At 39.7% G+C, this 24,298-nt stretch overlaps 1 protein-coding gene across 1 annotated transcript in view; it reads right to left on the bottom strand.

Annotated features, from left to right (window-relative positions):
• LOC126176466 (DNA repair and recombination protein RAD54B-like) overlaps window positions 1-24,298 on the bottom strand; it is a 359,746-nt gene that overhangs the window by 273,194 nt on the left and 62,254 nt on the right. The window contains exons 4-5 of the mRNA XM_049923623.1: window positions 22,654-22,749; window positions 22,350-22,538 (exon numbers count right to left, since the gene is read on the bottom strand). Of these exons, the coding sequence (XP_049779580.1) occupies window positions 22,350-22,538; window positions 22,654-22,749 (285 nt within the window). The remainder of the gene's footprint in view (window positions 1-22,349; window positions 22,539-22,653; window positions 22,750-24,298) is intronic.

Here is a 24,298-nt window from a genome sequence, read left to right as displayed (position 1 = left end):
AGTGACTCTGTGACTCAGTAAGCAGACAGCAATTTTGTGAAAGGTTGGCTGTACACAGAGGTGTTGTGCAATACACTTTATTTACAGATGAAGCTACATTTACTTGCAATGGTATCATGAGCAGCTGCAGTTCTGACTGTCAGTTAGGTCCTCAGTGAACGTCTGGGGTGGTATGATTGATCTGGTGACAGGGCCTGTCCCCCTGCCAAATCGCAAGACAGCCACAGCAGACGCACATTTCCTGATGGAAGATGTACCTGCACATTTGGAAGATGCAACATTAGAGCAACGACGGCAACTGTACCTGCAACATGATCGATCATTGATTCACAGTACCAGACAACTATCCCAGTACCAGAATAACACATTTACTCAATGGCAGATTGGCCACAGTGGACTCATTAACTGCCCTGCCAAATCACCTGACCTAATGCCAATGTACTTCTCTTTATGGGGTTGGTTAAAGGGGCATGTGTACACTATGAAGGTGGATACACACGAACTTGTTGCTCACATCAGTGACTCTGTTGCCTGCATTAAAGCCTGCTGAGATGATGTTCGATGTGCAATGCAACACATTCTCCAACACATTAGTAAGTGCATCAGTATGGGTGGGGAACATTTTTAACACCTCTTTAGGATGGATCAGTCACCAGTCCACCACAGCATCTACACAGCATTTCGGTAAGTAATATTCATAATCATTCACGGATGTGTGTAGTCTTCAACCCGCTCAAGTTCTGTAATGATCGAAAATCAGACATATGTTCATCGAACTTTATCGGTTTATTTCCACATGTAGAATCGCCTCCCAAATTATGTGACATTCCTCCTGAATCATCCTGTGCATAGTGGTCACATCGAGGAGAGAGAAAGTAAGTACACCTAAAGTTATTATGAAATAAACTTGAGTTTGCATTACTGCTTTGTGAGCAGTGTTAACATGAAACTGTTGGAGAAGTATGTACTTTTGGTATACATTTGTTAAATTTTAGGCACTTTTTTGCCTGTTATTTATAACTATAATTTGTTTTAAGCTTTAAGAGTTCATGGGAGTTACAAGATGTGGGACTGTGTCTACGAAAAATTGTTTTCAAACGTATCACATGAAATAATGAGTGGTTGAAAAATGTATGTGCCAGTGGTTCCAAAGAGAAACTAACTCTTAAAAAATTGATTGTTTACTTTTTATCAATTTATTCTTGTGTTCATTTCACATATTCATTGGTCACTATAAAAACAGTAGTTCTTTTAAGAATCTGTTTAATGAGACTACAAACAGTTCTCATATTTTAAACTATATTAGTTACCTGAAACACAAGATCCGTTTAGAATTTTGCTAAACCGGTTTGTCAAAAATAAAAACACTTAACTGTTACAGTTACCACTGAAGATGCTTAGAAAAGGCAAAACCTTTCTATCCCCCCCCCCCTCGACACATCTGTCCATTACAAAATCAACAATTTCTTATTGCTCAGTATGTATCCTATCAACTGATCTCTTCTTTTAGTCAAGTAGTGCCATAAATCCATAAATCTCTCTTTTTCTGTCCAGTGCTATTCATTACCTTCTCATTAATTATTTGATCCATCCCTCTAATCTTCAGTACACTCTTGTAGCACTGCATTTCAAAAGCTTCTATTCTCTTTTCATCTGCACTGTCTATATCCATGTTTTACTTCTGTATAAGGCTACAGTCCAAATACCATCAGGAAAGATGTACTAACACACACATACAATTTACATTTGATGCTAACGAATTTCTTGTTTGCCAAAATTACTTTCTTGCTATTGCCAGTCTGTATTTCATGTCTCCTCTACTTCGACGAACTTATTTTGCTTCCCAGAGAGCAAAACTCTTCTACTACTTTTAATGTCTCATTTTCTAATCTAATTCCCTCAGCATCATCCCTTTTCATTAATACTGCATCCCATTACCCTTATTTTACTTTTGCTGTTGTTCATCTTATAACCTCTTTTCAAGACATTGTCCACTTCATTCAACTGATTGGCCAATCTTTTACAGTCTTGTACAGAATTATAATGTCATCAACAAATCTCAAACTCTTTTATTTCTTCTTCCTAACATTTTGTTCCCTTTACAAATTTCTCCTTCGTTTCCTTTACAGCTTGCTCAACCAACAGATTGAACGACATGGAGGTTAGCATAACTATACAGGGGCTAAAGTAATGTAACAGAGAACCATGCCCAGTTTTTTGACAGGAAAACAAAAACTGAAGCAATCACCCAGGAATCACATTAAAATCTTCTACCTAGGAAATTATTTAGACGTGTGGATACCAAACAAAATTCTAAAACAGAAACCCCATCCGATTCATTGTCACCTAAAATAGAAGATGGTCAGATGGTAAACTGGTTTCAGCCCTCACATTTTGGTGTAAAACACATTCCATTAAAATGTGGTGTAAGATATCTGCACACCACATGCACTGCCTGTTGCTGGATCGCCCCAGCAGGGGAGGAATTCATGCCTCAAAGGACAGTGCGCTATCCAGAGTACTTCTTACCTCTGCAGTGAATGGAAGGATGAATGCCATGGCTGTATTGTTTGTTTCAATGGCTGCAGCTTCTTGTTTCTCAGTCCTAACCACTCCTCCTCCCAAAGACACATGACACTGTCCATAATGGCAAGGTAACTGCACATATGGGAGCAGTACTTTCGGAAATTATATTTTCAAGTAGGTACTTTTAGCTGTTTTTTTTATTCCTATGTGTCCTATGTGCCTTTTTATTCCTATGTGCCCTCACACACAACAGAATGACACTTCCTTGCCTTGTGTCTATGGGAAAGGGTGTCACAGATCATCTGAATGTACTTTTCTGAGTGTCGTATGCTATGGATGTATTAGTTAAACAAGTCTTGAGAAGATATTCTGGAGAACATAAAACAGCACAGCCGATGGTATTCCACTGCTTATGCTGATCAATGTAAACTACAACAGAGCTGCAGTTCTCAGATAAAATTCTGTAAATCAATTCAGAAACATAGCCTCAGCTATAATTCTCTTTGTGGATTAATAAATCTAAAACTGTTGTGTACCAAGCTATACATACACAAGAAATACCTGTGAGAGGCCATCAAAACACACACACACACACACACACACACACACACACACCTGACATCTCTCAGTTCCAGGCAGCAGCCTCCAGATGACGCTCACAAACCCAGACCTCTTCCTGCTTCCATCCCACCTCCTTCAGCATGTCACCTACATCCACCAACAGTGTGAATAGCTGCCATAGGAATCGCTGTCAACTGTAGACTACACTGCTTCTGCCTTGTGCTGACAGGCATGCAAATCCTTCTGTCAAAAGGACCAAAACACAACATGCCACCAATGCAGACAGTTGCACACCAGCAGTTAAGACACTCCAGTTCACTGCCTGCAGCCCACTCAGTATAGTACTGTGAATAGCAGTTGCTATTTATGGAGAACTAGAGTCATTAGCAGAGTGTCTTCACATTACCTTCAGTTAGAGTGACAATATCATAGACTACCTAGCTATCATTGTTTCACGTTTAGGACATCAAGTGTCACGCATGGAACTGTGTCAAAGTCAAGTATCATTCTGTAACATGCTCTTCATCAATGTTATTTGTTATTTCCCATTGTACTGTCATATTTCTGTCAGATGTGTTTAATTATCACAGCGTGCAATAGCCACCTTTAAGAAACTATAGCAGAGAAACTCTTTTTCTGCTACTGTGGATGTGTGGGCTGAAATAATAGTAGCATTCAGATACTACATTCACAACATTTTGATGACAGGGACTAATTTTAAAAAATTGGTAATTTTCACCAGTCAACATTTTGGCGACATCAAGAAACTGATCGTTGACAATTTTTCATGAACAACCAACATTTCAGTGAAGAGAGAAAACTGTAAATTGTTGATCAGTGCACACCTATAGCATTCTCATCATCAATATTGGGAGACAAGTAAAACAAAACTGTACAGGAACTAAGCAGGAAAAATTTTATTTGATTCGTCATTGCTGTTGTTGTTGTGGTCTTCAGTCCTGAGGCTGGTTTGATGCAGCTCTCCATGCTACTCTATCCTGTGCAAGCTTCTTCATCTCCCAGTACCTACTGCAACCTACATCCTTCTGAATCTGCTTAGTGTATTCATCTCTTATTCTCCCTCTACAATTTTTACCCTCCTTAATGCCCTCCAATACTAAAATGGTGATCCCTTGATGCCTCAGAACATGTCCTACCAACTGATCCCTCCTTCTAATCAAGTTGTGCCACAAATTTCTCTTCCCAATTCTGTTCAATACCTCCTCATTAGTTATGTGATCTACCCATCTAATCTTCAGCATTCTTCTGTAGCACCACATTTCAAAAGCTCCTATTCTCTTCTTGTCTACACTATTTATCGTCCACGTTTCACTTCCATACATGGCTACACTCCACACAAATACTTTCACAATCGACTTCCTGCCGCTTAAATCTATACTTGGCGTTAACAAATTTCTTTTCTACAGAAACACTTTCCTTACCATTGCCAGTCTACATTTTATATCCTCTCTACTTCGACCATCATCAGTTGTTTTGCTCCCCAAATAGCAAAACTCCTTTACTACTGTAAGGGTCTCATTTCCTAATCTAATACCCTCAGCATCACCTGATTTAATTCGGCTACATTCCATTATCCTTGTTTTGCCTTTGTTTATGTTCATATTATATCCCCCTTTCAAGACACTGTCCATTCCAATCAACTCCTCTTCCAAGTCCTTTGCTGTCTCTGCAGAATTACAATGTCATCGGTGAACCTCAAAGTTTTTATTTCTTCTCCATGGATTTTAATACTTACTCCGAATTTTTCTTTTGTTTCCTTCACTGCTTGCTCAATATACAGATTGAATAACATCGGGGATAGGCTACAACCCCGCCTCACTGCCTTCCCAACCACTGCTTCCCTTTCATGTCCCTCGACTCTTATAACTGCCATCTGGTTTCTGTACAAATTGTAAATAGCCTTTCGCTCCCTGTATTTTACCCCTGCCACCTTTAAAATTTGAAAGAGAGTATTCCAGTCAACATTGTCAAGAGCTTTCTCTAAGTCTACAAATGCTAGAAATGTAGGTTTGCCTTTCCTTAATCTTTCTTCTAAGATAAGTCATAGGGTCAGTATTGCCTCACGTGTTCCAACATTTCTACGGAATCCAAACTAATCTTCCCCGAGGTCGGCTTCTATCAGTTTCTCCATTCGTCTGTAAAGAATTTGCGTTAGTATTTTGCAGCTGTGGCTTATTAAACTGATTGTTCGGAAATTTTCACATCTGTCAACACCTGCTTTCTTTGGGATTGGAATTATTATATTCTTCTTGAAGTCTGACGGTATTTTGCCTGTCTCATACATCTTGCTCACCAGATGGTAGAGTTTTGTTAGGCCTGGCTCTCCCAAGGCCATCAGTAGTTCTAATGGAATGTTGTCTATTCCCGGAGCCTTGTTTCGACTTAGGTCGTTCAGTGCTCTGTCAAACTCTTCACGCAGTATCGTATCTCCAATTTCATCTTCTTCTACCTCCTCTTCCATTCCGATAATATTGTCCTCAAGAACATCGCCCTTGTATAGACCCTCTATATACTCCTTCCACCTTTCTGCTTTCCCTTCTTCGCTTAGTACTGGTTTTCCATCTGAGCTCTTGATATTCATACAAGTGGTTCTCTTGTCTCCAAAGATCTCTCTAATTTTCCTGTAGGCAGTATCTATCTTACCCCTAGGAGATAAGCCTCTACATCCTTACATTTGTCCTCTAGCCATCCCTGCTTAGCCATTTTGCACTTCCTGTTGATCTCATTTTTGAGACATTTGTATTCCTTTTTGCCTGCTTCATTTACTGCATTTTTACATTTTCTCCTTTCGTCAATTAAATTCAATCTCTCTTTTCACCCAAGGATTTCTACTAGCCCTCGTCTTTTTAATTACTTGATCCTCTGCTGACCTCACTATTTCATCTCTCAAAGCTACCCATTCTTCTTCTACTGTATTTCTTTGCCCCATTCCTGTCAGTTGTTCCCTTATGCTCTCCCTGAAACTCTGTACAACCTCTGGTTTAGTCAGTTTATCCAGGTCCCATCTCCTTAAATTCCCACCTTTTTGCAGTTTCTTCAGTTTTAATCTACAGTTCATAACCAATAGATTGTGGTCAGAGTCCACATCTGCCCCTGGAAATGTCTTACAATTTAAAACCTGATTCCCAAATCTCTGTCTTACCATTATATAATCCATCTGATACCTTCTAGTATCTTCAGGCTTCTTCCATGTACAGTGTGTAAACTTTTAGATGGCAGACCTCTCCCTAGTCCTGAATTGGTAGAAGTCGGTAAACGTCGGGAGGCTTCGGTAGACACGCAGTTTCGACTGCTGCCAACATTACGTAGCTGACTGTGTTGTACAAGGTAGCCATTGTCGTCTGCTTCGTTATTGTTTTGCGCTGTACTGTTCTGCGTGTTTTTATTGTGCAGTTGTGCTAAACATTATCAAACTGAGTGAAGAGGCAGTTTACGAACAACATTTAAAGCGAGTTTTACTTCCAAGCCTTTCGTCTGCTTTCGTGTAAGCATGACGCGCAATTTGTAGTGCCAGCACTGCAACTGGTAGGCGTGCCTTGTCCCCCCCCCCCCCCCCACCACCACCACCACCCATCGGCTCCTCTCCCCTCGCGAGCCAATGCTTGCTTCCTCCTCTCCCCGCACTCCCCTCACATCTCTGCCGTCTTACAGTTAACACACTGTATACAACCTTCTTTCATGATTCTTGAACCAAGTGTTAGCTATGATTAAGTTATGCTCTGTGCAAAATTCTACCAGGCAGCTTCCTCTTTCATTTCTTACCACCAATCCATATTCACCTACTACATTTCCTTCTCTTCCTTTCCCTACTATCGAATTCCAGTCACTCACGACTATTAAATTTTCATCTCCCTTCACTATCTGAATAATTTCTTTTATCTCATCATACCCGTATTCCTATTTTCTTATTCATTATTAAACCCACTCCTGCATTACCCTTATTTCATTTTGTTGTTATAACCCTGTATCCACCTGACCAAAAGTCTTTTTCCTCCTGCCACCGAACTTCACTAATTCCCACTATATCTAACTTTAACCTATCCATTTCCCTTTTTAAATTTTCTAACCTACCTGCCCGATTAAGGGATCTGACATTCCTTGCCCTGATCCATAGAACGCCAGTTTTCTTTCTCCTGATAATGATGTCCTCCTGAGCAGTCCCTGCCTGGAGATCCGAATGGGGGACTATTTTACCTCCGGAATATTTTACCCAAGAGGACGCCATCATGATTTAATCATACAGTAAAGCTGTATTTGATTTAGATTGCATTATTATTTTCATTGGAAAATCCAGAATAGAATGTAAGAATATTATGAAAAGGAAAGTTGCTACTCACCATATAGTGGAGATGCTGACTTGCAGATAGGCAGAACAAAAAGAATGTCCCAAATAAGCTTCTGGCCAACAAGTCTTTTTGTTATGCCTATCTGTGACTCAGCATCTCTGCCACGTGGTGAATAGCAACTTTCCTTTTCATAATATTATTTTCATTGGTTTTTGTGGCAACACAGCATAGCTTTTTCTGTGATTATTACATTATACGACTGCTGCACTGAGCATATCTTTTCAAACATTGCTCAATTGGAATTGGTACTAAAACCAGTGCTAAACTTACTGCAATAACTGTCAGATGCCAAGAGCGCTTGGTGACTCACTTGGCCCAACTTCAAAAACACAAGGACAACAGCCAACAACTACTGCAATTCAAGATGCCGCCGCAACTCTTTCTGGCATTTGATGAGAAAGGTGAGACCTTGAATAACTATATCTAGAGAATGGAATAGCATTACCTCATCCATCAGATAACATGCATCGAAAATCATTTTTTTAGCATTGCAGGCCCAGCTGTGTTCCAACTTCTTCTGCTATCTCAAGGCACATTATAATTACTGTAAAATGACTGGGCACAGGGCTGATGTGTGCAAAACAAAGCACAGTCAACAAAAACAGCAGACACTCAAGCATATGGTAATGGTTAATAGTAAAAAGTCAAGTTCTGCTCATAATGAACACGTGCAAATTCAAAAACTTCCACAGACAAAATGTAACACGAATGTCATCTCTGCTGGCGATAATGAATCATAACTGCAATTCTTCGAGTTAACAAAGTGTCAATCAACACCGGGTCCTCAATTTTGCTCCTTAACCTACAGGCGTACTGAAATTTAGGAAAGCCAACATTAACAGCCTTTCAAAGTGTGCTGCTCAGTTACAGCAATCAGGAGATTCCAGTGCAAGAACAATTTTCAACAGATGTTACACATAAACAGGCTTCATTCATAGTTTAAATTTCAATGAAGTAAAAAGTTTACAAGGACTGGATCTCTTCATTGCTTTGAACTCACCATCAAGAGGGATTCAAACTGATGTTCCAAAGGGAAAGTTAAATCAGCTGTTGCAAAGATATGATTATATTTTTCCCTGAAGCAACAAGCAATATCAGCGTTTACTAGGCACACATTATGTTGAAACTGAATATGATGCCAAATGTTCAGTCAGTACAGCAGGAACTCTGTCCCCTTTAACAGAATGAGATTATCAAAGCCATAACCAATATAAAATGGGCAAGGCCAATCATAGTTTTGTAGAAACCTAACTGCTCACTTCCCATTTGCAAAGATTTCAAAGCGATAGTTAATTCTCAAACCTGTCACTGATTCATAGCCTATTCCCAAGCCAGACCAACTGATGTCAAAGTTTGTCACATCAACATCATAGTTTTGAATGACCAACTGCATTGGCTTGAAAGACTCTGACAGTGACACAAAGACATTACAGTCAAATTGAGGATTGGGCTCTTGCACTTGGTGGGGGCTCTTGCACTTACATCTGCAGTCATGAAATTTCATGATAGCATTTATGGACATAAATTTATATTCCTCACTGAGCTCAACCTTTAGTGGCTATATTTGGACTAAGCAATACTGTTCCTATACAAACAACACATTGAAATATTACTGTATCTCACTGCTACCGATCAGAACTTCTCGGAGAGCATTAAAGATAAACACCAGTCCTAATTGCCCAATTGTAAAGTGACCTGTTTCCAAATTACATACAAAAATAAGCACTATTTCAGTATACATATAATTCGAAAATTATGCTTTGCTGATTAACATTGTTCTTATGTGAAAAAACACACTATAAATGTGAAATTAATACTGTAACTAATCGAAAGAAATGTAGCACATGGTCAGGATGTACCAGTAAACCTATCATTATAAAATTACTACAGAAAATTAAATAGAACATATAAATAAAGCATGTTAATTGAATCTCCGATATATGTTAGCACTAAACTTCAGGCACTAGTTGATTTGTTACAAACAAATTTAGAAATGTAATTTTTACCTGTAACATAATTAGTCAGAAAATGTTATATTAACTCGTAACTAAGTTGAAAATAGGTTCACCTTGTTCAGCACCGTGATTGTAAATTTTTAGCAATGTGTATCTTATATTCGGTTTAACTTTTAATTGTGATTTTACATAAAATTGTAATTTTCATTGTAGGTAATTGTTAACAAAAGTATAAATAGAGGTCACGCAGGCGGCTTGGGGCACTCGTTTTTTGGCTAGGGTTGCGAGCAAATGTATTGTAGGCTCACTCGTTTGTTGATTTTTGTGAACACTGTGTCGTTTGATGTCAACTTTGGGTACATGTGATGTAACCGGTACAGTTCACCAGGCTCGGACACCAGAGTCCTGGAAATATATTGGTGTTAAAACTGCACTGTACTTTGGAATTTATTTGGGAGTCTTCCGCAATCCTTTTCATAGGCTGCACAGCGACGAGACGAATCCAGGAATCTTACAGGGCTAAAGACTGTCTTTGTGAAGAACAATTACATTCCACTTCTATGCCTTTCAGAAAAGCTAGTCAGTTGCTATCAAAGAGCTTATTCCATTCAACATTACAATTTGTAATGTCTATCTGCCACCCAATGATATTTTGGATAGGGAGACTCTTTCTGACCTGAATTCACAACTCCCCAACCATTCCTACTTGTAAGGGATTTTAATTCACATAATATTATATGGCGATCTGCATTGACATGCTCCAAGGTTTGACTTGTTGATATCCTCATTGTGTCCGAAGAGTAATGCCTCCTTAACTCTGGTAGTAGCACACACTTTAGAACTGCAGTGGGATCTTCTCCACTGTAGACATTGCTTTTGTTCTCCAACCCATATAGATACTGCTCAGTGGGAAGTGGTCCTTGAATTGACTTCAACTGACCACTTTGCTGTGTGGCTCCATCTCTCGGAGCGGTCTCTAAAAGGAACTCACAATGGTGGATGCGTAGCATGGCAAATTGGATTCTGTAGCTGTTTTTGAACACCGAGATAGTGATAAACTGGGTGGATCGCATTACCAGCATGATCCACTGTGCTTCTCATTTATCCATCCAAAAGACCTCAGGCCAACGTAGTGACATATCCAGTGGTGGTATGATGATCTGCATTCAGGCTTAGACAGATGGTTTAGTGACAATTCAAATGCCAACCATCTGCTACAAACAGTACAGCCCTTCAGATAATGAATGCAAAGGCACGAAGGAGAATCAGAGCGAGAATTAGTCATGGCAAGTGTTTCTAGACTCAATAAATCATTCAACTAGCTCTTCAAAGGAATGGGAAGCCTTAAGGAGGATATATGGCAAATGTATCAGAGCATCTCTAATTGCTATACTAAGATTTCATTGTCTCCTATCTACACCTGGATACATCACACAGGCAATGGCAAAGTACTTCAGTTTGATCTCTGCCACTGAATGCCAGGATCCAGCATTCTGCTGCAGTTGGGCATTCATGGAGAGTGGTGACTGGAATTTCCTTTCAAACAACACTGAAAATTACATCTACCCCTCTTCTATGTGGGAACTTAAGTGCGCATTATCTCTGGTCAAGGACACTGCACCTGCTAAGGATCAAGTTCTGTACAGTATGTTACGGTGCCACAAACAGAATGCAAAGGAAGTCGTCCTATCCCTTTTTAATAAAATTTGATTGACCGGAGAGAGGTGATTTTAGTACCCTTTCTGAAGCCAGGGAAGGACCTATGTTGTCCAGTAGTTATCACACTGTGGCTCTCACTAGCTGTGTAGGGAAGGTGCTACAACATGTGGTCAACCAATGCCAGACTTGGGTCCTAAATCTGAGAACTACTTAGTCACTACAAATGAGGGCTTCAACTACTGATAATCTCACCCGCTGGAGACGGAAATGCAACAATCTTTCCTACGTGGATACCGCCTCTCGAGGATCTGTTTTAAGTGTGTGTGTGCGTGTGCGTGCATGCCATCAGTGTTATTACGCCCACAGCTATGCTTCCTGTTCGATGTCCATTATTAGCAGACTACTTTGCCATATTCTGTACCTTCTCCAACCTTGCAGTGACCACTCGTTAGCTGCAACTCATAATAAGATGATTGAGTGAGTAGTCAAACAGCACTGGTTATAAAATTTCTTCAGAGAAATGTGTGTTTGTTAATTTTAGTCATCCACATCACCCCTTTAACATGTCTGTTCTTAAAATAAGGCAGACTGTTCTCAGTTTTAAAATTTAAGTGAGTTTTCTGGATCCTGCATTTACTTGATTACCACATCTGCTGAATATAAGTGTCAAGGGCCTAAAGCATCGAATATTTTAACATGCTTCAGCTACAGGTCATGGTGAGCAGACTGAACATGTCTGTTTCAGCTTTACAAGGCATTTGTGTGATCCTGCCTTCAATTTGGATGCACGATTTATAGCTTAGTTAGGCCATCTTTTTACCATGATGGCATTTGGTTGGCAATGGGAGCATATGGTTTGTTGAGACTGGTGAGCCAGTACTGATCATCAGGCAGCAGATCTGCATTGTGCGACACATGTCAGCAGCCTACTCTTGACCCCACAGTCAACAACATTCCAAATTGTTGCTCACTCTCCAATGGAGGGGCTCTTCAGAAACAGACTACAAGCAATGAGGCCATTAAGGATTAATATACAGCCGGATCCAGTGGCTCTTAATGTGGATCTTATTTCTGTGCTTCATCATGGACGAAGTCGTTCACTGCCTTGGTTTATAAGGAGTCCCAGGATTGTTTTAGTTGTAGCAACTGAATGCTACTATTAATTGAGCCCAAACATCCACAGTAGCAGAGAAGTGTTTCCCTGCTATAGTTTCTTACAGCTAGCCATTACGCACTGTGATTATCAAACACAAGCCTCACAGGATGGCACTATTACAGAAATGTGGCAACACAGTAAAACATAACAAATAATGTTTATATTAAAAGTATGTTGCAAAATTGAACTTAACTTTGGTACAGTTGATGTGTGGTACCTGATATCCTAAATCTAAACTGTGATATCTAAATAACTTTGCTATCTCTTCGCAGTCCATGATATTGCTACTATGATGATAATTGGTTTGCATCTTTGAAATAAGCGTCATTTAGCCAACATTGTTTCAACGTCTTTGTCAATATTCTTCACGTGGCAATGCTCTCTTGCAGTGTGTTTGGTACAAACTGTGCCCCAATGCCATTAATGCAGTATTTGTAGTATCTTAGATTCAAGCACTCCAGGAATAATCCCTTGTACTATGCCTGAGTCCAAATGTACTAGAACAACACATTTGTAAAGTGTAAGTGCATGCCTCATATTCCAATAAGATTTAATCTGTGGTTGATTAAGTAACTTCTTATCTCAATCTTCATCTTCTGATTTAATGAAACCAATCTGAGCTAAGGCAAACTGTTTTTCAGCCACTGCCTTTCCAATATGGTATCAATGGCAGGAGCTGAAGCACTGCTTATCACTGGAGTTTATGTCAAGACAGCATCAGTTTCAACCACTTTTTTGCTTCTGCAAGTGCCTTTGCAAGTGCATTTTTTGGTGTCGGAAACTATAGGCAATGTGTGTGTGTGTGTGTGTGTGTGTGTGTGTGTGTGTGTGTGTGTGTGTGTGTGTGTGTGTAAACACTTTTTGATGCTTCTTCACAAGTGCTGCAGTAAAAAAGATGGGTTGAAGAGATTTTTACACCTCCTCCACTTCAGTGTATGGTAAGTGCTTCGTCATCTTCAGTTCCTGGATTTTCTTACCTTCCCCTACCATCATGCACACACTGCTCCATGCTGGATGTGGACCTCAGCAACAGACACAGAAATCATGGGGAGCTACACACACTCCCTTAGACAGGGGCAACCAATATCACACTTACCACACAAAGCCTGACCTTTATACCCCATAGTAGTGTGCCTAGATTTTCAGCATGTAGAACAAACACCTCATGGGGTAGGGGAAGTAAGGTCTGACTTTAGGTCTTATAAATCAAACTTTAATACAATCTGGAAAAACCAGCGAATCAAATGCCATGTAAATGATTCTGATTTCTCCAGAGTTCCACTCACGAGATGCATTGCATTTTGCACTTCAATGATCCCTTCATCAGTCCATTCCTCTGTAGTGTCGATATCTGTGATGTTACTGCATGTTACCACTCCCTGACTATGGTGCAGTTCAATTACGGCAGGATACTTATCCAACAATCTTGAATTCTAGAGGGGTTCCAGCCAAACGATCAAGACCTTTCTGGATATAGAAGGGTGATACCTTCTCAAACATACCACCTTCTCTTTGAATCACAAGAAAAGCAACTTGACACACTGGTTGTGTACTGTTGTGATAAATGACTAATTTTAGAGGAAGCTTGCTCAGGAGGGCTACCCTCCCATACTCTATTTGTAGGATGGATGTTTTTACTGCCCAATGGACCACCCAAACCATTGGGAGCAAGTATTTGAGAAGTCACAGATGCCGCAGTGTTCCCGCAAGCAGCTGGGTAATCCTTATACAATCAAGGCACAGAATGGCACCCTAGGGTTTCCCCACTAGTGGCTTATTCACCTCAACAGCCACCCCTAGCACATCTTGATGTTAAGGGGGTTTTGTAGAGAGGTGTAAACCCTTCTCACAACCCTGGCAGCTAAGCCAAGATCCATGTTCACTGAGATTCAGAACATTCCACCATTGTGCTGCATCGTAGTCACTGAAGCATGCCAGAGCTTACAAAGACAGAGGACAAGTGGTGCTCACCAGTCCACGGTTCACCAAGCTTGTACCTAGCAAATGAATACTGAGCTATCTGAGGTGCTTGCCACTTTGAATGAGACAGGGGGCTACATCAAAAATACCAGACGTGGTGAGCATTCCCCCCCTGGCTCGGCATCACTCACACCTGACAGCCTGATCTCTTTGGAGTCAGAATTATTACATTTTTCTCGAAATCCTGTGTCGCACATCTTGCATACTAGGTGGAATAGTATTATCATGGCTGGTTCCCCCAATTATCTCAATAATTCTAAGAGAAAGTAGTCTACTGCAGGAACCTTGCTTTGACTTTGGTCTTTCAGTGATCTGTCAAATTCTTGTAATTTCTGATCTCCCATTTCATCTTCTTTTTCTACAATGTTGTCCTGAAGTTCATTTCCCTCGTATAGCACTTCTAGAGATTTCTTCCTAATTTTAGCTTTCCCTTCTTTGCTTAGTACTCGCCTGCCATCTGAGCCCTTTTCTCCAAAGATATCTTAAGTTGTTCTATAGGCAGTATCTATATTCTCAACAGACCTGCATGATTCTACAGCCTTGCATATGAATTCTCTATCCATACCTGCTTAGCTATTTTACTCTTTCTATCAGTCTCATTTTTTAAACAATTCTATTTCCTTTTGCCTGCTTCATTTGCTGCATTTTCGTCTCTTGTCAATTAAATTCAATATCTTGTCAAATATCCAATGATTTCTAGTGGGCTTTACCCTCTTTCCTATTTTACTCTCTGCTGTCTTAACTTTTTCCATGTCTTAAAGCTACATATTTGCCTTGATTATATTCCTTTCCCTTGTTTTGGGCCAATGCTAATTCTGAAACTCTCAAAACGCTCTGGTGCTTTAAATTTATGCAGGTCTTATCTTCTTCAGTATTAACCTTTCTACAATTTCTACAGTCCATAATTAATAAATTATGGTCACAGCCCAAATCTGATTCAGGAAATGTTTTGCAGTTTATAATCTGGTTCTGAAACCTCTGTCTTACCATTATATAATCTATATGAAACTCTCCAGTATCTCAAGGTCTTTTTTACATACATAACCTCCTCTCATTATTCTTAAGCCAAGTGTTACCATTTATTAAATTACACTCTGTGTAAAATTCCACCAGGAAGATTACCTCCTCATTCCTTTCTCACAGCCCTTGTTTTGTTACTCTTCCTTCTCTTCCTTTTCCTATCAAATTACACAAATATTTGTCTCTCTTGACCATATGAATAATTTCTCTGAACATCACACATTCCTTCAACCTTTTCATTGTATGTGGTGCTAGTTCGTATATAAACCAGTACTACTGTGGTGGAATTTTATTTCCTGATGGACACACACACACACACACACACACACACACACACACACACGCGCGCGCGCGCGCGCGCTGGAAATGAAAACGTCACAAAATTGACTGGCTTGTCCTATTTTCATTCATTAATGGCTTATGGTATATTCTGGGTTAATTTGGTATATATCAAAAGACTTTTTCCAAAATAATTACCATACTTATCACACAGTCACCTAAAATGGGAGGCAGATAACCATGAAATTCTAATATTGTTCTCCCATCAAGGCACAGCCTAATAAAATGGCACACCATGGATAACACACACTACTGGGTCTTCCCATACGAATAGATGTCAATGTGTTATCTGGTAGTGTCTTATGTGAAGTTTCGTAATGTGGCTTTCATCCAACATCACTACTAAAAGGATATTCATGGGCTTGGTCTACATTATTTTGTCGTCATCATCTACACTACTGTCCATTAAAATTGCTACACCAAGACGAAATGCAGATGATAAACGGGTATTCATTGGAAAAATATATTATACTAGAACTGACATGTGATTACATTTTCACGAAATTTGTGTGGATAGATCCTGAGAAATCAGTATCCAGAACAACCAACTCTGGCCGTAATAACAGCCTTGATACAACTGGGCATTGAGTCAAACAGAGTTTGGATGGCGTGTACAGGTACAGCTGTCCATGCAGCTTCAACACAATACCACAGTTCATCAAGAGTAGTGACTGGCATATTGCGATGAGCCTGTTGCTCGGCCACCATTGACCAGACGTTTTCAATTGGTGAGAGATCTGGAGAATGTGCTGGCCAGGGCAGCAGTCGAACATTTTCTGTATCCAGAAAGGCCTGTACAGGACCTGCAACATGCGGTCGTGCATTATCCTGCTGAAATGTAGGGTTTCGCAGGGATCGAATGAAGGGTAGAGCCATGGGTCGTAACACATGTTAAATGTAACGTCAACTGTTCAAAGTTGACCGAGACGTGTAACCAATGGCACTCCATACCATCACGCCGGGTGATATGCCAGTATGGCTATGACGAATACACACTTCCAATGTGCATTCACCGCAATATCGCCAAACACAGATGCGACCATCACGATGCTGTAAACAGAACATGGATTCATCCAAAAAAATGACGTTTTGCCATTTGTGCACCCAGTTTCATCATTGAATACACCATCGCAGGTGTTCCTGTCTGTGCTGCAGCATCAAGGGTAACCGCAGCCATGGTGACCGAGCTGATAGCCCATGCTGCTGCAAACGTCGTCGAACTGTTCGTGCAGATGGTTGTTGTCTTGCAAATGTACCCATCTGTTGACTCATGGATTGAGACGTGGCTGCACAATCCGTTACAGCCACACAGATAAGATGCCTGTCATCTTGACTGTTAGTGATACGAGGCCATTGGGATCCAGCATGGCGTTCCGTATTACCCTCCTGAACCCACCGATTCCATATTCTGCTAACAATCATTGGATCTTGACCAACGCAAGCAGCAATGTCGCGATACGATAAACCGCAATCACGATAGGCTACAATCTGACCTTTATCAAAGTCGGAAATGTGATGCTACACATTTCTCCTCCTTACACGAGGCATCACAACGTCTGACCAGGCAACGCCGGTCAACTGCTGTTTGTGTATGAGAAATCGGTTGGAAACTTTCCTCATGTCAGCACGTCGTAGGTGTCGCCACCAGCGCCAACCTTGTGTGAATGCTCTGAAAAGCTAATCATTTGCATATCACAGCATCTTCTTCCTGTCGGTTAAATTTCACGTCTGCAGCATGTCATCTTCGTGGTGTAGCAATTTTAATGGCCAGTAGTGTATCTACTCTGGCCACAGATCTCCCCTAGTCATACACAGGCTTTCTATTTTTACTATGTACTCTGCAAGTAATATTACTGTGTGTGGCAGAGAGTACATCATTTCATCCTCTCATTCTGTTTGCTGAGGGTGCACAGAAATAAAAATGGGCAATGTCCGACTGTATATGCCACAGTTTCTCCTATTTTATTCTTGTGATCATTATGTAAAATATGAGCATAAACATACGAATTACTATTTTTGGCTAACCTTGGACTCTTCTCTTCACTTAGTTAACTCCGTCCACATATGTATTTACCTCCTTAAGAGATCCGATTCTCGCACATGTACAACCAACAGTATCCAGCCTGCCTTTCCAATATATTTTCACTTCCTGGACAGTGTGTCAACAACATACATATTTGTATAAAGTTGATCTGCCTCATTTTATCATACACATGCTGGGACATTTCTGCCTACCCCAATACATCCCATCAAACTAAAAAACATCTCCTTTCCTTGAAATGAGGAGTATTTGAGGCTGTCTTGAATGTTCTGGATGGTTCTATCTGCTGGTTACGTTTGTTGTAAAAATTGTTGAACATTACAAGAAATGGAGCAGAAAGTTTGCTTGACAGAGATGTCTAAGTACTCTGGGATCATCATTACATCTTTCAGTTCTGTGTCATGAATAACGAACAAATTAAAGACACAACATATGGATACAACAAAAGGATACTGCAATATACCCTAATTTGTTCACTATTTTGGAAGCTTGTGTGTACATCACAGTAAAATCACTTTTTTAAAAAAGTATTAGCAACATAAACATAAAATCGTCAATAGGTATATAAGATTTATGAAACAGAGTATATGCTACAATCATACTGTCTCTTGTATGCAGACAAAATGGTGGTCTATTCCGTAAGTGTTTCATAAACTTTGTGTTCACTTTTTAAATACTTCAAGAGTGGAAGGCCTCTGTAGATGTCAAACAGTTGACAGTAAAATACTCAATTCTTAAAATAAAATTTCTTTGCTGACATAAACATTGTACAGCCATATTCAAACGACTGCCTTGGAGAACATCAGAAACACATGACCTCTCAGTTTATCATGCCCATCGGCTGAGGCCCTTAGGTTTTTCTGTTCATTGAGCAATCTCTGACACATCAGGTAATTGACTGCCAAGTTAGTTTGTTGTTAAAAATAAAGCACAGGAATCATATAATATTTTTAACATTTGGTACAGCATCCTACATTTTCATCATGCTTAACTGACAAGTAACTGTTGAAAAGAGGAGTGTTAGCATTCCCTAAATACAAGAAAACAATAAGTTGTTGGGAGACAGATCGTTTCTGTACAAGGGTTGGAGCAGCACTTCTACATTGGTCTTCATGATGTGCTTTTGGACTAGCAGGGAAGTGGGATTGTGCATGTTATCATCATGCCTAACAGATCAGCACATCTGCAAATCCTTGGTAACAATTTCATGCACAATAGTCCTGTCTAAACCCACATTCTCCACTCTCATTGAACATTTTAACCAACAGCTGGTACTGTAAACAGCTATCGTGGACAGAGCTTGTTTCCTTCTCCTCAGCTTCTCTCTGAGCCTCTTGTGTTATCGTGTAAACTGTTTGTGGTAACAGGAGACAGTAACTGCTTTCCTCCATACATGTGTGTACTGGACTTTGCTCCGGACTTTCTTCGAAGTTTAAAAATGCTTCTTTCTTCCTCTTGTTGATACAGTTGTATCATCCTGCTATACTAGCTATCACCAGGTTTTGACGCTGTGTCATTATATGCTACAAAGACATGAGTCCATCATTGACACAGAGAAAGAGACAAGACCAAACTTCAGTATTGTTAGAGGTTATGTCCAATCTACTACTCTTTGCCTCAACCTTACAACATCAAAAGTGAGGTTTTGGTAACAGTGAGGATTTATAGATATTAGATGAACTGGAGGTTACCAAATACAGTATTACCATATTTACTCGAATCTAAGCCGCACTCGAATCTAAGCCGCACCTGAAATATGAGACTCGAAATAAGGGGAAAAAAAATTCCCAAATCTAAGCCGCACCTGAAATCTGAGACTCGAAATTCAAGGGGAGAGAAAACAAAGTTGGTCCATTGTAATATGAGACGCAATTTAGGTCGAATGAATGACGATACAGCTACAGTAGTTTGGTTCGAGGCGAAAGCTTAGCAGTTAAGCTTTACCAGGTAGCCATTGCTATGCGTCACGCGCTCCGTCCGTATTTATGCGGATACCCTTCCTTTTTCACGTGCTTCGTCTGGTTTGAATCGATTGCTTATTTTGCTTTGATCTGATAAGTGCCGTTTTCAATGTTATAGGTGTTTACGTCAGTCACTGTAAGCTGAAAATGCATTACTATATACTGTGTCATCCATTGCTTGTCGCATTCTGATAGTGCGTGTTTACGGCCTGTCGCTGCTCGCGGCATGGCTTGCTTTTGTGCGCGCTATCGCCGCCTACAATTAAAAAAAGAAAGGAATCGTCACATTAGCGAAACAATGGCAAGAGACTGATATTTGTTGTTACTTACACTGCTGCTTTCTTTGATAATGATCAACAAGAACCAAATAATAGACTGCATATGATATAACATGTTCTGAACAATGGCGAAAATTTTTCTCCGTTTGAAAATCTCTGCGGCTGCTTCTTTAGTACATCAAATTCTGCACAGAAATTAGTCATCTTAGATTTAAAAATCTAGTCAGTTGCCGTGCTTCATTTCTGACTGTATCACTATTAGGCATAAGAGTAATACGAATATAAACATGCCACGATACGTATATTCTTCCGCGTTTGCTGTTGTCTCACTCTAGTTTCGTAGTTTATTTGGCAGACAGGATTTAAATGAGATAGAAGCAAACATGAAAGAATACATGGCAAAATGTTTATATTCGTATTATTCTTGTGGTGAAGAGAATACTGCAAGTGATTCACATTTCATCAGGTTCCTATTAGCAACCATCTCTTCTCACAGGTAGGAAAAAATTCAGAACGTAGAGTTGGCCATATTGACAAAAATCCCAGTATTACCAGTCGGATTTTCGTAGTACATTGAAATTCGAAGATGAACAATACGGAATTTGTATTTACTTCGTTGGATAATGTATGAAAATGCAGTGGTCGAAACTCGAGCGGAGAAAAATGCTCGTCTTCCAATTTTATTTTTTTTTAATTTTATTTACTGACGCAGAGGTTTTGGCGCCAGTATTTATCTTTGTGCCTACAAAGGATGCCTGTGTAGCGCTACATATATTCGACGGCAGAAGTTAGTTGTGGCGGCACCTATCAACATTTTTCAGAACTTCCGCTTGCTTTGCACTCGATTCTAAGCCGCAGGCGGTTTTTTGGATTACAAAAACCGGAAAAAAAGTGCGGCTTAGATTCGAGTAAATACGGTAATGCCAAGGTTCACTAAAATCTGGGTAAGGTGATCTGTCCCTGATCTGTGTTGCACAAATTTTCATATGTGACCCACACCCATCTTTTCTGTAAATCATCCATCAGGGAGTAAGGACAGCCACCTCCATTTTGACCCCAATTACATTAATTTAGCATATCACAGTCACATTGCACATGTGTCTTGAATAACATTTTATTGTATGTTGTAAGTAACTGTATCCTAGCTGCTGCATGCATACTGTGGCATCCATGGACATGAGTGCATGACATTTAAAGTAAACATTGTCAGAGACAGTCAGTAATGGGTTAGTAAAGCAATCTGTAGTAAGAATTTTTCATAGCCTATGTAAACTAAAAAGAACCACAGTATCCAAGGTGTTGATCTGAAATGACCACAACAGTGAAGGATTCATACAGCTATGTTGTGAGAAAATATTAAGAACCAGAAGTTGATAGTGCAGACATGATGAACAAATGGAACCACATGATGAACTTACGTACTTTGTATAACTGAGTAATATAAAAGTGATTACAGGAGACTATAAGAACAAGAACATACACAATTCAATTCTGGTGGATCTCCTAGAACAGCTCATGCTATTGTGAATCAAAAGCTACACAAGTGTTAGGAATTATACACTGCTGCACTGAACAAACGATAACTATTACTGGAAAATTTGTTAACTTCAATTCCAGAAACTAAAGTGCTCATTAGCATACCGATTTGCTTGACGAGACAGTTACATAAAGTTTTCAGTCAGCTTTGTTATTGAGTATGGAGAGAAGTTACAATTTTATCTGTTCCCTTAATGCCTACCATAAACAATGCCATAACAGAATTGCAATATGTAAATGCACAACACACCAATGCTTCAAATCAGTCATTATACAAAACATAGGAACTCCTGGTCGGAAAATCAACAATATAAGGAAAAGACAGATTGATACTAAGCGTAAAAATGGCACACGGAGCTGCACACAGGCACAACGAAAAGACACTTACTCATTAACTTTTGGCCATAGCCTTAGTCAAAACAGGAAAAACACACACATTCATTCACACAAGCAAGCACACATCACATACACATAACTGCCGTGTCTGGCAGCTTGGACCAGAATGCAACTGTCATGAAGAACAAAAAATAAAACTTCGTAGGCAGTTTGGTATAGCTTTGTAAAGGTCGAATTGTCACTACTGAAAGTCCATAAAACTTTTTTTGTGCCAATTTCACGCAACTTTATCTACAAAGATAAATGCTGTTTCATGAACTTTACTTTATGATTTGTTATGCTGAAGTGTTTCAGTCTAGACTCTATAGGTATAATTACAGAAATTGGTGATTAACTACAGGTAATATTTTTTGAACTTATTTTATGAAAAAATAACTACCGTTTCATTTTCATCAACACATTATTTATAATTACATCACTTAAACAAAATAATTGTTCAGTTAAGAAGACTACAAATGTTTAAAACAGTTATTAATAATTACATGTGAGATGAACTCTACTAGACAATGTTATGTTTAAGAATTTGAACTTTAATCACATGAACTGCTTACAGATTTAAGAATTCTGTACTAACCCGATGCTCATCTGGGGGACTTGGCATAACCAAGGGCCTATAATTTTGACCACAAAAATTTGAGGGTTTTTTATGCAGAACAGGTATGTCTTTTCTTGCTTTTTTTGTAGGCTTTTGATCACTCTGCCTGTCTGGCATTCTTTTACTGGACACACTGATAGAGTTAGTTATTTTCACTTCATCCACAATCTGCAGAGAGTAAAAAGAATATTACTGTATTGAGACTTAATATTCATGGCAAATGGTAAAATATCAGCAAAAACAGAGGAGAAAATTCAACAAAAAATGTTCAAAAGCCCCTTACCTCAGCCTCTTTTCCACCAAGAAGCAAACGTGTACCATCTTCAAATGAGGACACCTTTACGTTCGAAGACTGGCCTAGAATTTTTCCACCAACATCCTGCAAGGAATCAGTAATAATGAGACAGTAGAACAAAGAAATAAAAGAGTTAAAAGGAGCAGCTCAATTTCACCTCTCAGGTTTACTGGCCACGACTGATTAGTTGTAAGCTTCCAGGTGTTCAGTCAAACTGTTGTTTCCACTTTCTGCACAATATTTTGATGACCGACCTAGCTGCCTTCTTCTGATGCTGTGAGACTTTCAGAAAGTTTATTTGCTGCCTAGACTGGTTGGGTTCCAGATAGCGAGTACACAAAATAGCAAAACTCTCAGCACCTGAAGAAGGTGGATGGATCGGTCGTCAAAATACTGTGCAGAAAATGGAAACAACAAGTCAGCCAAACATCCAGAAGCTCACTATTAGCAGCTCAATTAATCTGTCAAAAAATATTGATCAATGAAATGTATAATCCTTATAAACATCGAAGCAAGATAGTCTTGAGTTTTCTGTTACAGTCAGTTTCATACGATAGAAGGTACAGTTGAATAATTTTTGCTTTTAGAGCCAATTTTAGTTCATTTGTGACAATAGTAATATACTTACACATGGCATTTGATGTTGACAGAGATTTTATTTGGCTATCAGGTGTGTGGAGGTTGACATCTGAGCTGTAACTTAGTGAGTTAATAGAGAGAAAGTGAAATGGATGCAAGGCCTTCACAGGAGGCACTACCCACCCTTACTCCACCCCTGACATCCCCCCCCCCCCCCTCCCCTCAAACTTCAAACTTAAGTACAAATCATTTTCACAACAAATCCTTTCATACTCCTAACATAACTCACTAACTGAAAACAAAAAGGGCACAAACATTAGTCAGTATCACCTTCAGACTAAAGAATCGAATTGCACCTTTGATGAGGGTTCTGACTAACTTTTACAGTGCTCTGAAAATCCTTCCCAACTCTCTCAAAGTAGTATTCCATTGCCCATCAAATTTATGAAATATCCTGGTGCAACCTTATGCCACTTATGCTTCCACCCCTTGTCACAAGTCAATTGTTATCCATGTGAAAGGTCCAGTTGCCAGTCCTGCCACTGGTACCTACATCCTACCCCTTGATAGTAAGGTCACACATAAAAGCAACTACATTATATACTTACTCTACTGCACAGCCTTTTATATGAGCAGACCACAAACCAGCTGAACACGCATATGAACAGCTGCTAGCTGCTGCCAAATTGTAACCATGATCAATGTTGACTACACACTAGCAGGACACGTTGTTGAAATTACCTGTCTCTCTTCACCAGCTGTCTCTTTTAGATCCTTTGCTTTTTCTCCCCTATCAGCTTCTATGAATTGTGTATGTGGGAACTGCCCCCTTCAACTTCTTGGCTCTCTTATCAATCTCAACTAGCTCCTAACATCAGTCCACTTGCACCCCTGTTTCCACAGCTCCATCCCTCACCCACCACTATTCCTCCTCCAAACAGTTTCTTATTTCTCACATTACTTGAATTTATCTAAAAACAAAGATGATTTGACTTACCAAACGAAAGCGCTGGCACGTCGATACACACACAAACAAACACAAACATACACACAA

This window comes from Schistocerca cancellata, chromosome 3 (genome assembly GCF_023864275.1).
Source record: "Schistocerca cancellata isolate TAMUIC-IGC-003103 chromosome 3, iqSchCanc2.1, whole genome shotgun sequence".
Taxonomy (NCBI): Eukaryota; Metazoa; Arthropoda; class Insecta; order Orthoptera; family Acrididae; genus Schistocerca; species Schistocerca cancellata.
Note: the sequence above shows the minus strand (reverse complement) of the source record. Positions and strands in the feature narration are given on the sequence as shown.